We start from the raw sequence: 18,341 nt of genomic DNA on the forward strand, positions 1-18,341 counted from the left end.
TTCCGGAAGTGCTCGTCACTCAAAAGAGTCCGGACGAAAATATGGTGGGAAGGGGTAAAATACGTTCCGGGATGGGGGTGGGGGGGGGGAAAAAAGTGCCGCCCAGGGGCGGAGCCTCTCTAGCGGGGCTCCACCCCTAGTCCCAGTACTGGCCCCCTGCCCCCCACACCCCATGGGAATTCGAAGGAACAGGAATCGCTAGCTCCTAGCCAGTTTATTTATTTTGTTGTTGTTGATTTTTTTTTTAAGAAAGAGACAGAGTGTGAGCAGGGTAGGGGCAGAGAGAGGAGATACAGAATAGGAAGCAGGCTCCAGGCTCTGAGCTGTCAGCACAGAGCCCCACGGGGCTGGAATTCGCAAACCGTGAGATCCCTCGAACTCACAAGCCTCACAAACCGTGAGATCACGACCTGGCCTGAAGTCCGCCGCTCAACGTACTAAGCCATCCAGGCGCCCCGCTCCTAACCAGTTTAAAATCTCGCTTCCAGAATTACCGATCCCAAAGTACCACGGCAGGCAGAGGAAGTCGTTTTTTGCTCGAGGCCTCACATATAAATACTTTCTTTACTGCCACCACAGACTCCCAGATTATGTGTATAAAGTGCAACCAAAATGCACATAGATGCATACATCAAACACATCATTCAAACAATTCTTACATTCTCAGAGAATATGAGGCATCTGTCACACTGTAACAGATAACTAAAACGGTGCCTATGACACTTCACAGACAAAATATAGCTGCCAAAACACACACAGACACAGGTGGTACACAATCATTCTTTCAATAAATAATTACTGAGCTCCTACTATGTGCCAGATACTAGGGATAAAATCGGTGAGCTAATAAAAGAGAGTCCCTGCTCTCATGGAGCATCAAGTCTAGTAGGGTAGACAGACATTCCTCTAAAAACTGGACAAATAAATCATAGCATGCACGCTACAAGATAACGTAGGTACATACCCAAAGCAAACATAACATATACACACAGACCCAGAAGGCAGGTCCTTCCAGAGAGAGAAGACCTTCCCTCAGGTCAGTTTATGGGTCAGACCCAAGGCTGAGGGATCTCACTGACCCGCGGGAAACCTGAGTGGTCCTGGAACCTGGAAGGCAGAGACCATTTGCCATTTCATTGAGTTCAGGAACCAACCTGTGTGCAAGACTGCAGGACCCTGCAGTGCACTTTCTCAATAATTAGTTTTCTTTTCTTTTCTTTTCTTTTATTAATGTTTACTTATTTTTGAGAGAGGGGGGAGGGGCAGAGAGACAGTGGGGACAGAGGATCCAAAGTGGGCTCCACGCTGACAGCAGAAAGGCCTAATGCGGGGCTGGAACCCATGAACTTTGAGATATGACTTGAACCAAATTTGAACGTTTAGCTTAACCCACTGAGCTACCCAGGCACCCCTCATTAATTACTTTTAAATGGTATAACCTGAACATATAGTAAGTAGAAAATTCAAAAGGTACAAAAGGTACAGTGAAAAGTAAGTTTCCCTTTCTCTTCAAACCCCATTTGCTTTCACTACATTTTGGATAGATGGGATGACGGGTTGATAGTAATGGGTGGGGGGGGGGCGGGAAGGGAGAGCAGTTAACATTAGATTTATGAAGCCATAGCTCCAAGTAAATAGTGTATGCTCAAAAGAAAATGCCGGTTATTTTTAAACACATAACTCAGGAGAGGAAGTACCGAAATACAAAACAGATTTTTAAGGCTATGGGGTTAATCCTATCCAGGATAAACAGAGACAAATAGACAAAAGAAGCAAGGGGGGTCATTTGAATAAAGTTGGTTTGGGATTCCACATTCCTCCCTCTTGTTGTCTCCTCCTCTCCTGCCCACTCACCACTTTAGAAATAAAAATCCTATCCCCAAAAACGAAACTGCAAGCTTCAGGGCCCTAGCTCTAGGGAGGCCTTCCCAGTGCAGGCTGCAGTAGAAGCAGGAAAAGAACTCTAGGAAGGCTGTTCCAACATCACTTTGGGATGTCCCTACAAATGCTGGTTTAAATACACTTCTCATTCAGACCTTTCTTAGAGAACAAAACAAAACTGTGCGCGTGTGCCCAACAGGGGGCAGCAGCCACCCACAATGCAGAGGGCTGTTGTGTCCCCAAGGGAGGACAACAATTTCCGATACCCAGTTTCGACCTGGCTCCCGGCCTCACCCTCAGCCCCTCCCGTCCAATCCATTCACATCGGGGAGGCACGTGGTGCTTCAGTCAGGAATATTTGCTCATCCATCTACCCAGGACACACGCAGCGTTCTTTATTAAATAGCAGGAGTTGTGGTGCCCTGCACCACATCAGCAACGTGGCTTCCAGGGGAAATAAATTGTGGGCTTCTCTCTCATCCATCACTGTGCAGCAGCCCGGAAAGGCAGTAAGAAAGGCCTGGGCTGTGCTCTCTCCCAGGCAGCCTCTCCCAGGCCCCATCTCGCTGGTTCTATTTCCCCTTTGCAAGCCAAACCTTATAATACCACTTACTTCTTGTTCTTAGCACTTCTCACAACTGTGGTTGGTGCTATTGTAATTACTTATATGATTAGTTCTTTTATTTAGTATTTTGTTTTTAAGTAATCTCTACACCCAACATGGGGCTCGAACTTAAAACCTCAAGATTAAGAGTCGCATGCTCTACCAACTGAGCCCCCCAGGGTACCCCTATGATTAGTTGTTCGATGTCTGCCTTCCCCCAAAGACCTTCAAGTTCATAAGTTCGGGGCTGGTGTCCACCTAGTTCACCTCTCTCCAGCACCTAGCACGTTGTAAGCATTCAATAAAATGTTTTAAAGACATTGAATAAACGAGGGTGAGTCTGTCTCAGTCCCCTGCAGTACTAAGAGCTAGGACTGAAAGGTGTATGCATTAGGATCTACCTGGGAAACCTGGTTTGGGTAAGGGCCGAGGCATGGGACAAAAGGGAAGGGTTGTCTCCCCAAAGCATTGGCCTCTTTATAAAGTCGAAGGGCCAAGGTCATTGTTGCTGGGGAAAACCAAAGAAGTGCTGCAGCTGGTGAACACTGAGTGTATTCCTCCTCTTCATCTCACCAGCCCCATTCAGAGCTTCTGAACAGAAAAGGAATGTGTGTATGGGGGGTAGGGAGGAGAGACAGACAGACAGACTGACTGACTGGGGGTATGTGGGCCTGGACTGCTCTGTCGGAGCCTGTGTGTGCATGAACCCTGAGGCCCCTGGTGGGAAGAGCGAATGAGCAGGCTGGCAAGCATTAGGGTGAGGAAGAGGCGGCCAAGAGGAGTTGAGAGTGAGCAGAGGCAGATGGAAGGGTAAGTGGGGAAGAAAGGGAGCAATTTATCCGAGCAGCAAGCACTCCTTCCATGATACAAAGCAGCTCCGATGCTGGGTCTGCTACAGCCGCTACGACACCAGTGAGAAATGCCTGTAATTAGGAGGCTGGCAGTTCTCTGGGCCTTAGCCCAGAGTGACGATGCAGCAAGAATTTCTGAGCCAAATTGAGCCAGGTGATGGAGGACACACGGTCAAAACCACTCTAGTTCCATCCCTCAGCGGGGTCTGTCCCACCCCCCTCTCACTGTCTTCCCCACTATGACCCTCACTCTCCCCAAACATCACTGACTCTTCCTTCCTCTGAGGTCCCAGACCCCGGACACGCCCCCTCAGGCAAGACAGAGCTCCATGTGCAAGGAGAGCAGTGCGTTAATTTTTCCACTAGTGCATGGGACTGGTCTGGTGAGGGCCCACCCCTCCGGACCTCCCTGCCTGCTTTCCCTCTGGTTCCCCCGCCTTCCTTCTCAAACCCCCAAGAGCTGATGGACAGACTTGGAAGAAAAATCACTCCCATTCCTGTTTTTCCACTTGGAGCCTGATACGTTGCATCCCTCTAGGTTTCCATGTAATGTGCAAGACATCTGCCAAAGCACTGGCAGGTTTTTCATTTTCAAACCTAATCTATGACCCTGTTTTGGTGCCCCTCTGAACTTCCCGCATTTTAGCCAAATGACAAATGCACTCTACAGAGCTCAGGGCCAAATGCTCTGAACAAGGGTTGCAGAGTGCCTAGTGGCCTGGGTCTCTGCATGGGCGAGTTCTGCTTGGGTGAGTGAGATGGGGCTGGAGGTTGGGGAAAATAGGCTTTCTTCAGGGAGGACCTGCACCTATGGTAGATGAGTGCAAGGGAAGAGAGCTTATGAGTCGAACCTTGAAGAGGCCCTGTTGGTAGGAGGAGCAGGTAGTTTCCTCTGTGAATCCAAAAATCCTCTGCAACATGGCAGGGAGATAGCTGGGGATCCCAGCTCCAAGTGATCAAGCCCTTGACATGAGTATCACCATTTCCATGAAGGACTTTGTCACTAACTAGTCCCTAGCCAGCTGTCCACCACAACGTTGCAACCAGGCTCCTAGAAATGCAGATATTGCCACCAATGACTGTAGAGTTCCCGCCTCACCTCTCAGGGCCTGTCTCACCTCTGACAAGCCACTTCCCAGAGAGTCAGAGGCTCTTCGAGGGGTCACTCCTGGGACCCTCACTTATCCCAGCTACAGCATGCTACTCCTTGCCATCAGGAAGGAAGGTCACAGGGGTCTCACCCCACCCAAACACTGCTTCTCTTCCACAACTGATGAAACCGCCGCTGTTGTTGCCTCATCCAAGCTTTTCCAAGAAGATCAGACCTTTCTCTGAAAATATTTTATTGATAAATTAACTCTGAAAGCGCTCACCTCACACCCAACTGCTGTAGAGTCTCCCAGATGAGCCGCGGACCCTTCTGTGGGGAAGGATCATGTGGAGGACAGGGAGTCTCACTCATACAGGAATGGGATTCCTGGCTGTGGCAGAGGTGGGTATGGGGACTGAAGCCAGTCTCGAGGTCCTCTGAGGACAGCCCCTCTCACTCAGCACCAGGGTGGGGAGTGGTGGTCAGGAGTGGAGCACCTTGGGACTTTATTGCTGGTGAATGCCAAGGAAAGTGGGACCCCTGCCAGCCTAGAATTGCAGCTGAGGGCATCAGCGCCCAGGGCTCCAGAGGAGGTGGCACTAATTCCCAATCAACAGAGCCTGGCTGCTGACCCACCCACCCAGGGACCCCTGGATGGGGAAGGAAGCGGGGAGAGGTATCTGAGCCAGGCAGGATTGGGGATGGGTTACAGTGTGCAGGTCTCAGGCAGAGCAGGCGCCAGGAGGGGGCGTAGGCTGCTGCGCCCAGGGTGGGGGGCGCCTCTTCACAGGTCTATGGTGTCGCTGCCCACGCTCAGCTCGTCGATCTGTCGGCAGGCGTCCAGGAATTGCTCCTGCAGCAAGGCCTCTGCAGCCTGCAGCTCAAGAGTAGGCTCTGGGGAGTCGCGGGAGGGCGGGGAGAGGGCCTGGTAGGAGCCTGAGCCCGGGAGGCTCGGGCTGCTTCCTGAGGGCCGCGGGGGACTGAGGACGCAGACCAGCGGACAGCGTGGAGGCCTGTCGGGGCTGGAGCATAGCAGCATGGACGAGCTGTCCCTCGAAAGTCCACACAGTGAGCCTGAAGAGGCGCTGCTGCCCGCGGGCCAGGCCCCGGGGGAGGGGAGCTCCTGCGGCGCGGGAGAGCCAAGTGCCTCCTCGGACCTCCCGTTGGGTCCGGCCCCCGTCTTCGCCCCCAACGAGGTGGTGCGGTAGAGGCCCAGCCCAGGCAAGGCTTCCCCGTAGGCAGGGCCCTGGAAGAGGCCCGGCGCGAGCAGGGCCTCGCTGCACAAGGCCTCCTCAATGCTGCGCCGCAGGTTGATGGGGGAGGGCGGGCGGAAATCCACGGTGTAATCGCTGCAGGGGGAGGAGGCCGGAGAAGGGGCCGGGTTGGCCGCCGCGCCGTCAAAGCCCCGGCAGCCGCCTCCCTGGAGTAGGAGGTCCGGGCCCGGCCCTGCCAGGGCGCACAGCTGCAGCAGCTCCGCGTCGCCGCGCGCGATGGCGCCCCCCAGGGGCTCCTTGTCTGGGGGCCCGGTGACCCAGCCCCCGGGCAGCAGGGGGGCCGCGTGGCCCGGGGACAGGCGGAAGAGCTTGGCCCAGCAGCGCGGCGGCACCCGGGGGCTGCAGAGCGCCGGGTAGAGGCCCAGCAGCGCCAACGGGAGCGCGACGCCCACCTCGCCCAAGCGCAGGCCTAGCTGGAAGGCCCACCAGGGCCAGGGTCCCTCCAGGCCAGGTTGGCCGCCATAGCCCAGGGCGTGCAGCACCTCGTAGCCCTGCAGGGCTCCGCTCAGCAGCCCGAAGGTGCCCGCCACCGGGGCTGTGCGGGCGGCGCGCCGCCAAGACTCGCGCGGGGCGAAGGGGCTGCGCGCCTGCGGGAGAGGGGTGGCGCCCTTGAAGCCAGACCCTCCCAGGGGCGCTCCGGCCCGCCGCCGCCGTCCCCCCCAGCAGGAGAGCGCCAGCAGGAGGCCGGAAAGGAGGGCGGCGAGGAAGGCGTGCAGCCCGCGGGAGGCGAGCCGCAGGGGCCGCAGCGGGCGGTGGGCTGCGCTCCCGAGGGCGGCGGCGGCCGCCAGGCCCAGCCCCAGGAGCAGCAGCGCGGCCAGCCCGGCGGGACACCGCGGCGGGCGCGGCCGGGCCAGCAGCAGGCAGGCCAGGCCCAGGCCGGCGGCCAGGCAGGGCAGCGGAAGGTCCTGCAGTAGCAGCCAGGCGAGCGGGGGCAGCCGGTCGCGGTGCCCATAGGCATCGTAGAAGAGCGGGAAGGCCCGCGTGGTCCCGGCCGAGAGCAGGAGCAGGTCCAGCAGCGCCAGGCAGGGGGCGCCCGGCGGGCAGCGCCAGGGCAAAAGGGCTAGGGCCAGAAGCGCCAGCAGGGCCACCAGGCCGAAGAGCGTGCCTACCCCGTACACGTGGGCCTCCCAGGCCAGCCCCCAGCGGGCTCTGGCCTCTGCCCAGTCGGCCTCCAGGGTCAGGAAGAAGAGGGGCAGCGTGGCCACAGGAGGCTGCCCCTCGCGTTCAGGCAATTCTCCAACGCTGCAGGACCCTGACCCACACTCTGGCTGCACCGAAGGCTTCCCAAGGCTGGCAGGAGAGGGGTCATCTGGGCCAGAGGTGGGGATGGTGGGGTCTGTGGGCAAAGAACGTTTGTCTGAGGCAGTTATGCAGCCCCTCTCCCTGCCCTCCCCACAGCCAGTAAGGCTACTGTCAGTCTCATAGCATCTAGGACACACTTGTCTTAAACACAAGACTCACCCTGTCCCTCAGCTGCTCGCCTTCCCCTCCCCATCAAACTCCCCACACAGTCCTTTCAGCTCTCATCTCTTCCCTCCGTCCCTAACCCATCCAGGCTCCCTACTTGGTTCATTTCCCTTCATCACCCTGCAATTCTACAGAAAAGAGTTTTTCTTAAGAAGCCACAGAACTATACAACTGGAAGGAACTGGAGAAGCCCCCTCTAGTTCAATCCTCTGACGAGAAAGAAAGCTTGGTAAGAACAAAGATTTTTGTTTGCTTTGCTCACATCTGAATCTCCATGCCTAAAATGGTACCTGGCTCAGAGTTGGCACTGAGCAGATATTCGTTAAATAAATGAATCCTCTTATTTGCTCTATGAAGACTCTGAGGCTCTACAGAGAGGCCAAGTGACTTATCCAAGGTCACAAACTGGCAGAGCTGCCACTAGAATCCGGATCTAAGCATCAGCCTGAGCCCCTTCTCATGATTCCAGAGCTTTTTCGTGATACTGATTTGCTTATCTTTTATTCAGGTTGGGACTCCCAACTCCCACCTTGGTTCTACGAGAAGCTTCCCTTGCCCTTTTTCAACTGCTTGCTCTTCTGTCTCTTTAGGAATAGCCCCTACACACACATATGGATACATGCAGCAGGGAGAGAGGTAAGACATTCCTGTCCCCAGCACCTGTGGAGAACACAACCTTTCCTATTCACTGGCCTTCCTGTCTGCCACACCCCCCAACCTTAGCTTACTCATGGCCACGGTCCCCATCCTGACTCAGTCACAAAGCCATTGATCTAAGGCTCTTAATACATGTGCTCCTTTAGTTCTCCGTTTTATAGAAGGTGACATTGGGATGGACTCCCCTGGGTCTCAAGGCTACCCTTGAACTCCCAGGAAGGAACCACTGGGAAAATCATAGCGGGATAAGAAGCCATCTTGGTGAGTGAGCCCCTCAGGGTTTGCTACTGTAGGCCCCTAGCCCCCCTCTGTGGGGAACGGGGAAGTCAAGTAAAAGAGGGCGAGGAGTAAGATCCCTAATTTACTTTCCTGGAGCAAGAGAAGAGTTGGAAAGAGATCCGCGGATTCTTCCCACGGCCAAGCAGCAAAGGAAGATGCTCCAGGCTGAACTTCTCCCGACTCCACCTAGCAAGCTCAGCAGAACTGCAGCTGCAAACCCGCACGGAGGGAGAAAGATGGTGGTGAAGGCTGGAGACACCCTGGTGAGGAGGGGGAGGGGCACAGGAGGCAGATGCCGAATGAGGAAGGGCGGGTCTTCTGACAGCCAGACCCCTGCCCCAACAGCCTGGCCGCGCTCCAGCCTTGCCTCAGCTGTACAATATAGGAAGACCCCAGGGGCACTCCCACACCCAGGCAGTGCCAGCTCATGCTGGGAACGTGCAAAACAGAGCAATCCTGAGAACAAGGAAAAGGAGTGAGAGGGGGTAGAAAGCAGCCCTGGAGAGAGAGGAGGGGAAGATAGAATCAGACAACTGGGGAGGGCAGAGCGGGAGCAGCCAAAAATGAAATATACACAGCTTGCTGCTTCCTGCAAATGGCAGTATGTGCCCTGGTTCCCGGTCCATCACATTCCTCAAGTCTGAAATGGGGAAGAGCACCTACTGCGTAAGGCTGGTATGAGGATAAATGGGCGACGTGTCCAAAGCTCTTCAGAGTGCCTGGTGCCTAATAAGCATTCGATATGTGATGGTTGTTGGTATCATCATTATCAGTTAATGTTTATCACCGATCAGTCATCAGTTTGTGTTCACGTGAGTGGGACTATTTCTGGCCTCAAACTCGTTCTTGATTTAACTAATGAAAGGCTGGTGTCTCTGAGCACATCCTAAACTCGTTTAGAAAGGCAACCGTTAGTCACATTGTTTCACTGTGCGAACCCTGCCTGAGGAACACCACTTGGATGGCCTGACCACCCCCGAACGCCTAACGGAGACACAGCCGCGAGTTAAATGAGGAACCGCTCAGCTGGGATGGCTTGTTGATCAGGGGTGGGCATCGGTCTGACACGAACAGGACCAAATGCTTGCACCCCCTCCATCAACCCCCTTCCTTCGTTCTCTCAGATGGTCTTGCCCAACTCTCTTCTGGAAAGTGGATGAGTTTGCTTGGCTTTTCCTCGGCTTTGGCGGGCTCAGCAGAAAGGCAGTGAGACTGTGCCCAGGAGCCCCACTGCCTGAGCCAGCCTGGCACCCCTCACAGCCTCCTCTTCCTCTCCCTGTGCAGAGGAGTGCAGCTCTCCGAGGTCTGTCCTACCTCACCTTCCTCTAGCTCCACTTCTTACCCGAGGGCCACAAGAAACCCCGTCTCATACCTCTGTCCCAAATCACGATGGCAGGGAGAGCAACTATTTAACATTATTAAGAAGCCAGAAAAGAATCAAAACCAGAAACAGGCAACGTATGGGCACAGCTCAGGTGTCAGAGGAGGGAGTTCTGAACTAGGAGCATTGCTTCCTTGGGAGGCTGTGCATACCCTGTGTGCCCAGGGCTGGGCCATGATGTAGGTGGGGACAGGCAGAGAAGACCCAGTTTCTGTCTTTGGAGAGTCCATTTGACCTCATCCCCCATCTCCGCACTTGAGACTTGCCCAGAAAGAGCCCTCACAGTCTCCCCCAGAAGAGCCCAGAAGATAGTGACTTCCTAGGATCCCTCCCCTGAGGACCCCTCTCTTACAAGGTAGTCCCACTCTGGCCCTGTGGCCCGTCTTGACCTCAGGGGCAAGAAAGGAGATAGGATGTCAATGTGAGTAATTGGCGAGGTCACAGCTGGCTGGGATGGAGTCGGGGAGAGGAGCCTGCTCGATTTATGGAAAAGTCAGGCCTGATTATCTACCAGCTGCCCAGATCAAAGGGCTGGGGAATCTCTCTCCCAATAGAGGCTACAGTCCATTCAGTGGCCTGGCCCCATTCCTCTCCCCACCCCCACCTCTAGGATCATGGAAGATTGATCCTCTTTGTAATTTGAAATATTTAACTGTAAATGGCAGAGATGGCAGCCAATCAGAACAGATGTCAGCCAGGGTGCCTAGGGAGTGGAGGGGAGTGAGTGCTCAGGGGGCTCAGGCCAGCGGATACTTATCAAGTTGTAGGAAAGTCTTTCAATATGTTAATGACCTGCACAACTTCTTCCTGTGTGTACTGGCTGACTACTAGTTTTGTCCAAGGTGAAGGGGGCCTAATGCAAAAGAGAGGCCCTAGAGTCAAAGGTTAACCACACCTAGGTTAGAAAGATCCTAGAGGAGGCAGAGACTGTCCTTTGTCCCCTAACTGCTTGACACTACTCCCTACACATGCTGCTGGCTTGAGTAAGGCCCCTTGGCCCTCTCTTCAAGAGGCCTGTAGCTCTCCTGGGTTTATCTGAGAGAAATAGCCAGGAAGAGGCTGAGTTCCTGCAGCCACAGTGAGGAGGGGGTAGGGAGTGGGACAGTGAGCTGGGCTTCCTCTGATACTGTCCAGACTCATTAAACCTGCCTGGCCAGCACTGTCACCAAGGCTGACAGACTGCCAGCCAGCGTCCTTCCCCTGGGGCCACAGAGCCTGCCCCCCCTCACCCCATCCCACAGCAGATCTTGCCACTGCTACAAACCAGGCTTAATGGGGAGGGGACAGCAGCCCCCTCACCCATATGCCCAGGAGCACAGAGACTGCTCTGGAGTGAGCTACAGTCAGGTGCTGTGCTAAGTCTGGAACTGGAAGAAGCTGGGAGACCAGTGGTTTCCTGCTGAGCTGGTTCCTACTGGGAATTACTGTGTGTGGATTCACAGCTATAGTAAATGTTTTGCAGAACAAAGCTGGGCCGAGGGGTCCCTCTTTGTGGCTCCCTGGGCCTCACCTACCAGAGCCTGTCCCTGAGAGTGCTCTCTGCCCTGTGGGTCATGTTGGCCATCACATCACATGGGTTGCCATGTGGAGAGGCAGGCTCTGGAAGTGCATTTGGGATGCAGTAGGGGCAGAACCAAGGCCAACAGCTACTATTTAATAAACTTCTACTTCATGCCCAGCCTTATGCCAGGAGCTTACATTATCTAGAAGCTTCACAAGAACAGAATAGGTACTATTATTAAACCCTAAATATATGGGACACTTTAGGCTCAGGAAGATTAAATAACTTTCCCGGGCCACCCAGCCAGTTAGTAAGTGAACTGGGATTCTAAACCAAGTCTCAAGATTCCAGAGCCACCTGGTCTTTCCTCCGCACGACCAGCTTATCTACATGCATGTTCTGAAAGACTCCCTCGAATAAGGGTGACGTCTGTCTGCTCAAGGTCTTCTCTTCAATGTCTTCCCAGTGAAGGGCCCAGCTCTGCCCATATCTGACAATATGTCATGTCAGATCAGATGGCAAAGAGAGAGCCCCAAGGTAGGGTGGCAGGTGGAGAGGCAGGCCAGGCAGACCGGAGCGAAGGGTGGAGTTGGTACTGAGGCTGTGGGAATCATGAAGGAGTTCCTGTGCCTGTCTGCCAGACATTTGTCTACATCCTGCTCTGCCTGTGATTGCAAAACTCCCGGAGGACCATTACTTAACTCTGTGTGGGACCGTCCCCAGCCACACTTGTTCTCAGACCATGAATATATATCGCCACGGTGATGATGAAGAGAATGGTGATTATGATTATGATGACAATGAAATAAGAGTCCCAGAACGCCAATGAGTGGCTAGCATGTAGTAAGTGCTAAATAAATGTCATGTGCAAGTGAACTGGACACTTACCTAGTGATGCTGTTGCAATTGTGAGAGAGCTTAGGGAAGCAGCGGGGTCCAACGGGCCTGAGCTTGGGAGCTTTCTCTCCAGAGGGGATGGGGATGGGGACAGAGTGGTGCCAAAGAACCCTGCAAAGGGAGTACGCGGGGTTCAAGCGCCATCCCACCAGCCAGTCTTGGCTGTCGGGGCTTTGGAGAAAATCCTGTCCTTCCCCAGATCTTGCCCTAAGGGAGCCAACGTACACCAACCAGGCATTGTAGCCACACGTACCCTGGTAGCTAAACTGCAAGGACCAAATCAGACTCAGTATGGCAAAGATATTTCCCCATAGGAGCAGTGGCCCGTGTTCCAGGCCCTGGGAAAAGCAACACAGAGTCAAAGAAGCCAGGGAGATCTGATTCGGCCCCTAGCACCGTGCCTGGCATGCAGAAGCGTTCCCTATGTGTTTGTTGCAACAAAATGAACACTCACCTGGAGCATCTGAAACTCTAGCAGGAGAGCTTGGGGATGGAGTTGGGCCGAGAGGGCCTGGGCCTGAGAAGTTCCGCAGTGGAGACAGAGTAGTGCCAAAGAACCCTGCAAAAGGAGCCCTGGCTGAAGCTTCCTCCTACCTGCCAGGCTGCCCAGCAGGGGCTCTTCTCCAGGTGGGGTAGGTACTCACCAAAGGGTCCCAGGCGCCCAGCAATCTCTGCCAGGCTGGCCCGCAGGCTGGGCAGCAGGGGCAGCGTCCGATGCCCAAGTGTGGGGGCTGCACCTGCTCTCAGGGCCATGTCAAACTTCAGCTCCAGCTCACTCTGGCGGGGCCTGGGAGCACTGGATGGAGCTGCTGTCACTGTCAGAGCGGTGTCCCAGGTGACAGTGCCCATCCTGGGCTGATAGGGAGCGGTGGGCCGGTCAGTGAGCCCAGAGTGGGGGGATGTGGACTCTGGAGACTGGGAGGAGGCCCAGGGCGGAGAGCTGCCTTCAGCGGAGCCCCACTCTGGGGGGGACTTCCCAAGGGAGCCCACCAGCAGTTCCCAAATGGGGTCAGTCCTCAGCCCACTGGCCACCTCTTCCTCTGGCTCCCGGCTCGGCCCAGGAGAGAGCGGCTGGGTCTCTGTGACAGAGATCCCCCAGGCGGCAGCAGGTCCCCGAAGGTGGAATTTGAAGTTAAGTCCCAGGTTGAGAGACAGCATAGAGGCCTCAGTCTGAGGCGGTGGGGTCAAAGTGGTGAGAGGGACACCCGAGACGGAGGCGGCAGGCTGGGGGCCCACAGGAACAGCAAGCAGGACCCAGCAGAACAGCCCCAGCCCCAGACAGCCAGGCCCTGCCATGGCCTGGCCTGGCCTTGGGTGGCCTTGGGCAGGGGCTCAGTTCTTCAGCACCTTTTGAGCTTGAAGATCCTGGAGAGAGGAGAGGCGCTATGAGCCCTGGCTGCCTGGGATCAGATGCCCCAGAGAGAGGCTGCTGATCACAGAGAAGCAGGCGGTGGGGACAGGACGCACAGGGCTCTGCCCAAGGAGAGTTGCCAACTCCTTCCTCCATTCAGGCCCAGAACAGATCTCTTCCCTGCGGTTCCCCCTCTCTTCCAGCTCAAGCCCCTCTCCCTGACCCCCTGTCTCCCCAACCTCCTCAATCTGGGGCCTGGGGCCTGAATGAGGATGTCCTCATCCTCCCTGATAGCTGAAGGGATGGACTTAGACTTTTTGACTCAGATCCTTTCCCTCCCTCTCTTCTGTCTCTCCTCTTGTCCTCCCTCAGACATTTATTGAGGCCTACTATGTGCCAAGCACCCTTCTGCTAATACAACCGTGAACAAGCAAACACTCAACGGAGGAGCCTCACACTCGCTGCCCCCACCCCCACCCTGGGCTCCAAGCTACGAATGCTGGCGCTCTCTCTCACTCAGACCCCGGGGAACACAGGGCTCTGGGAGGGGCAAAGCACAGGGCCGAGTGATCAGGCTGACATGGAGAAGGCAGCCAGACTCCCATCCAAGAAGCGGGGTGCTCTAGTCTGGCAGGAGCGGTCTCTTCAGCCTTTCCCCTCCTTCTTGGGGCTCGGCCTGCTCCCCTCCCCTTAACCCTAGAAGTATTGGGGGGGAGGGGCAGCTTGGCCATCTCCGGCTTCCTGGAGATGATGGCCAGGCAGGCAAGCTGGGCAAGGGGCTGCTGCAGTAGTCATACCTCCCCCTGAGTACCCCCTCCATGAACACATCTGGTGGGGGAAGGGGAGGGTGAGCCAGGGATACACGTGCACCCGGCACCCTTACATCACACACAGCCACACCTAGCACCCGTGACACACTCACCCTTCACACACCCCTGCACACACACGTGTGTGCGCGCACACACACGCACACACACATCCGATTCTGCCGAGCCCCCTCCCTCTTACATGGGTTCAGACCCAAGCTCTGTGAGCTCTCAGCCTCCCGTCTCTCTCTCTCTCTCTTTCTCTCTCTCTCACACACACACACACGCCCCTCACAGACACGCACAGCATATACAGTCACACAGAGAGGCACACACACCCCTACACACATTCACACACTCCGTACAGACACATCACACACCTTCATCCCCCTACACACCCACCCACCCCTCGAAGGCTCGCTCGCTCTCTCGCTCACGCCGCTCTCGCGCTCTCCCTCTCCCCCTGCCCGGACCCGCCGACCTGCTCCTCTCGCTCCCTCCCGCAGGCGGGTCTCCTCTGCCAAGTCCCCCGAGAACGGGAGGTCGCGGCGGCCCAGGCGCCCAGCTGGACAACGCTCCGCCGAGTGTCGCCCGTTCTCTCGGTCGCGCCTGACGCCCCCTCGGCACGTCCTGGCGACCGCCGCCACGCCGCCACACCGTCCCCCGGGCTGGCTCGGCTCTGCCGGCGACCCGCTGCGCTGTCCCCCGCGGCCGGCCGGGTCCGGCTCCGCGCCCCGCGCTCCCTCCCCGCGGCGCCGCCTCCTGGCTGCGAGCCCCGCTCCCCGGCAGAGCCGCCCGCGCTGGGCTCCGCGGCAGCCGCGCTCTGACCGCCCTCCCTCCCTTCCCCGCCTGCGTCCCTCGCTCCCGCCCGTCCCTCCCTCTCCCCTCCCCTCCCCCCCGCGGCCCGCCCCCTCCCCGAGCCGGCAGGCGGGCGCGCACCGCAGCGCCCAGCGCCGCCGCCTCGGTGCCCGTCGCCCCGACGCGCGCTCATTCACCCGGCGCTGCCAATCGGCCGCGGCGAGCGCGGGAGCCTCGCTCTCGGCCCGGCGCCGGCAGCCGCACGCTCACTCCCTGCGCGGCCCAGCAGACACAGCCGCACGCCCTCCTTCCCCGCGAAACGCAGCCTTGGGCCGGAGCACCGCGCGCGCACACGTGTGCACACACATACACACACGCGCGCGCGCACGCGACAGCCTGCCCCAGGACGGCACCCCAGAACCATCCTGCGGTTTAGTAAGCCGTGAGAGTAGGAGTGTAGTAGCTCCTCAGTCCTCACCACAATCCTGTGGGTGTTCCCATTTCACAGATAGATAAACTAAGGCCCAGAAAAGTACCGAATTTGCCCATTACACAGCTTGTCAGAGACTTGCACCCAGGCAGGCTCTCTGCTGCCCTCTCTACAACCTGGTGGCTTTCAACACACGGGAGTGCCTGCAACACTTCACAGGTGAACTGCAGAATGCCAATCAGTGTGTAACTCTTTTTTTTTTTCTTTCAAAAACTGATCTCCCCGAAATACTCAAGAGTTTCAGAAATGTATGCCAGGAAGAATGGTGAGCCTAAACTGCATGCGCGACGTGGTTGATAGCTTGTTTCCAATAAGGGATGAAAAAACAGTGAAGTCAAAGAGTATGCAGCTTCAGGAATGTGAAAGCCCAGGCCAAGGTTAACCCAGTGTTGAAGATGACAAATGAGCAGAGTGGTCACTGTGGATACTTTATGGACTCTGTTATACACTGTCCCAGTGACTGATTTAAGTAGTTCCAGCTCTTCTGTTTGTATTATCTTGGGTCTGTAAATCCCTGCAAGTGTTCCTCCAAAAATGCGAGTATTTAGGGGCGCCTGCTGGCTCCGTCCATAGAGCACTTGGCTCTTCATCTCGGGGTTGTGAGTTTGAGCCCCATGTATGGGTGTAGAGACGACCTAAAAGTAAAATACTTTAAAAACGCTGAAACAAAATAAAAATAAATACTAGTATTTAAAAGTCTCAGGAAACATAAAACAGGAGGCTCCCTGCAACCCATAAGGCTGTCCTTCAAAATCCAGACACATCCTATTGTGCTCCAAGCATTGTGCTGGATGCTTTAAGAAGAACCTCATTTAGGGGCGTCTGGGTGGCTCAGTCAGTTAACCATCTGACTTCGGCTCAGGTCACGATCTCAGTTTGTGGGTTTGAGCTCTGTGTTGGGCTCTGGGAGGACAGAAAAATAAATAAACATTAAAAAATAAAAAATAAAAGAATATCCTCACTTATTCCGTATCACAAGCCACAGAGAGAAAAAATTATTGTCACTGTGTTATGCCGTTGGATGTGACCCTGACCCCTTTTCCGTCTCCCCCTCCCCTGCTGCACTGTAAGGTTGGAGAGGGGCTGCTGAAAGAGTTACCTAGGGCAGGTTCTGTCTCAGTCACAGAGCTCACATAGTCATAAAGAGCTCAATTAGAGAGATGCCCTGGTGAGATGCTCAATGAATATTAGATGAGTAAGTAACACACAAATGAATAATTCTGGGGTCCATTTGGGCAACGGGGTGTGTTTCAGAAAGGCATCTAGGACTCACCTTCTCATCACAGAATCCCTTCAACTGATATAATACAATCAGGCAACCAGCTGATCCCCTTTCCTGGGGATGCCAATGATGAAGGCTGGTGTTTATTCTGGGTCCCTAAGCAAACATTGCAAAGGGCATTCCCAGGATGCACCCTCTGGGATCACTATAGGATCCCTATTGTAGTCGGGACAGCCCCCCAAGCCCTTTAGGGGCTGCCTGAAGGCTGCATACTGGGACCCAGCCTCTGGTTTTCTCTCAGATACTTAATAAAAGTTATCCTGCTAGAGACATTTCCCTTGAATCCTCCTCATAGAAGGGCTCATTTCCTGCTAATCGTGTTCACTTAAAGACTTCTAAATGGAAAGACAGAAATAAACACACCCCAGTACATTAAAACAGCAATCTTCCATGACCAAGTAGGATTATTCCCAGGAACTATGTTTTTAAAAATATATTGAAAACGGAAGTTAGGGTTCTGGGTTAAGATGGTGATGAAATGCATATATCTAATTTCACTCCCTCCCCAAACTCCACTAAAATTTCAATAAAGAAATTTTTTAAATCAAGAGATAAACCCTGAAGGATGGAGAGAACAGGAAAACAGGCAACAGCCACAGAATCTTTGAAGCAGGATGGCAGACAGCCATGCGATTACTGACTTATCAGCCCTGAGGAAAAAGACATCTCAACTGGCAGCGGGGGGGGGGGGGGGGTCTGAACTGGAGCCAAATTCATTTACATTGCAAGGTTCTCAGAAGGCATACAAACTGCCAACCACCATCCCCCTGGAACCGTGGAAGAGGTTGCTGAAATAAAGGCCAGGATGAAAAGCAGTCAGATCCCTAGATTTCTTTCCTAACTCCAGGCCATTGGGCTATAAGTCCCTCCCCATCCCAGCCACAGTCTGGAAGATTTTCCTCCAAGGATGGTAAGATAGAGGGTAATTGGGGGCACCTGGGTGGCTCAGTCGCCTAAGCATCCGCCTTCCGCTCAGGTCACGATCTCACAGTTCATGAGTTCGAGCCCTGCATTGGGCTCTCTGCTGTCAGCACAGAGCCCGCTTCAGATCCTCTGTCTCCCTCTCACGCTGCCCCTCTCCTGCTCTCTGTCTCCCAAAAATAAATAAACATCAAAAAATTAAAAAAGAGAGAGAGAGAGAGAGACTATCAGGATTGGAGAAGCTGCGAACTCAATTGTGACCAGAGATACCATACTGAAAATACTAAAAACGAGGGGATTAAGTGACCATGTCATATGGGACACTGAATGCAGAGACCGCTAGCCTTCTACTGTTGGGCTCCCAAAGTGCTCGGAGTAGGGTCTTTGCTGTTTGGTGAGGAAACTGGAAGATTCTATCCTGGGGTATTTCACCAGCCCTAGAGGGAAGATCTGAAGATATTGACATAGAGGTTTCCCCCTAAACAACCCAGCTGTGTCACCCTACAGTGGCAAAGCCAGCCTGTGCGTTGGCTCAGAGTTTTGACTAGCCCTCTCAGCCTCCACAACCTTAAACATGGCCAAAAATTACAGACATCCAGGAAATTTTCTAATGCAAAGACAGACAAAACAATAAGAGCAGTAACTTGCAGGAAACAGGTTATACAGAGAGATGGAAGGGTCCAAAAGCCCATTTTTAATCCTTAGAGAGATAAGACAAGATAGTACCTCTATGAAACAAGAACAAGATACTACATAAAGGAACAACCAGAATATAGGAAGAGCAACAATTATGTCTTGAAAAATAAAATCA

The 18,341-nt window shown here is 54.8% G+C and overlaps 1 protein-coding gene across 2 annotated transcripts; it reads right to left on the minus strand.

Moving 5' to 3' along the window:
* Positions 1-4,699: 4,699 nt before the first annotated feature.
* Positions 4,700-14,711, minus strand: PRRT4 (proline rich transmembrane protein 4). 2 transcript variants are annotated; one of them, XM_039243613.1, is made up of 5 exons: positions 14,521-14,711; positions 12,527-13,247; positions 12,337-12,441; positions 11,874-11,993; positions 4,700-7,036 (listed from the first exon to the last, which is right to left on the minus strand). In XM_039243613.1, exons 2-5 carry the CDS (start codon positions 13,176-13,178, stop codon positions 5,211-5,213), a joined length of 2,703 nt encoding a protein of 900 aa, XP_039099544.1. In that variant the 5' UTR covers positions 13,179-13,247; positions 14,521-14,711; the 3' UTR covers positions 4,700-5,210. The 2 variants fall into 2 exon arrangements, with proteins under 2 accessions (XP_039099544.1, XP_039099553.1); XM_039243622.1 differs by lacking the exon at positions 11,874-11,993.
* Positions 14,712-18,341: the final 3,630 nt, after the last annotated feature.

This window comes from Hyaena hyaena, unplaced genomic scaffold (genome assembly GCF_003009895.1).
Source record: "Hyaena hyaena isolate Hyena2069 unplaced genomic scaffold, ASM300989v1 scaffold_8, whole genome shotgun sequence".
Lineage (NCBI taxonomy): Eukaryota > Metazoa > Chordata > Mammalia > Carnivora > Hyaenidae > Hyaena > Hyaena hyaena.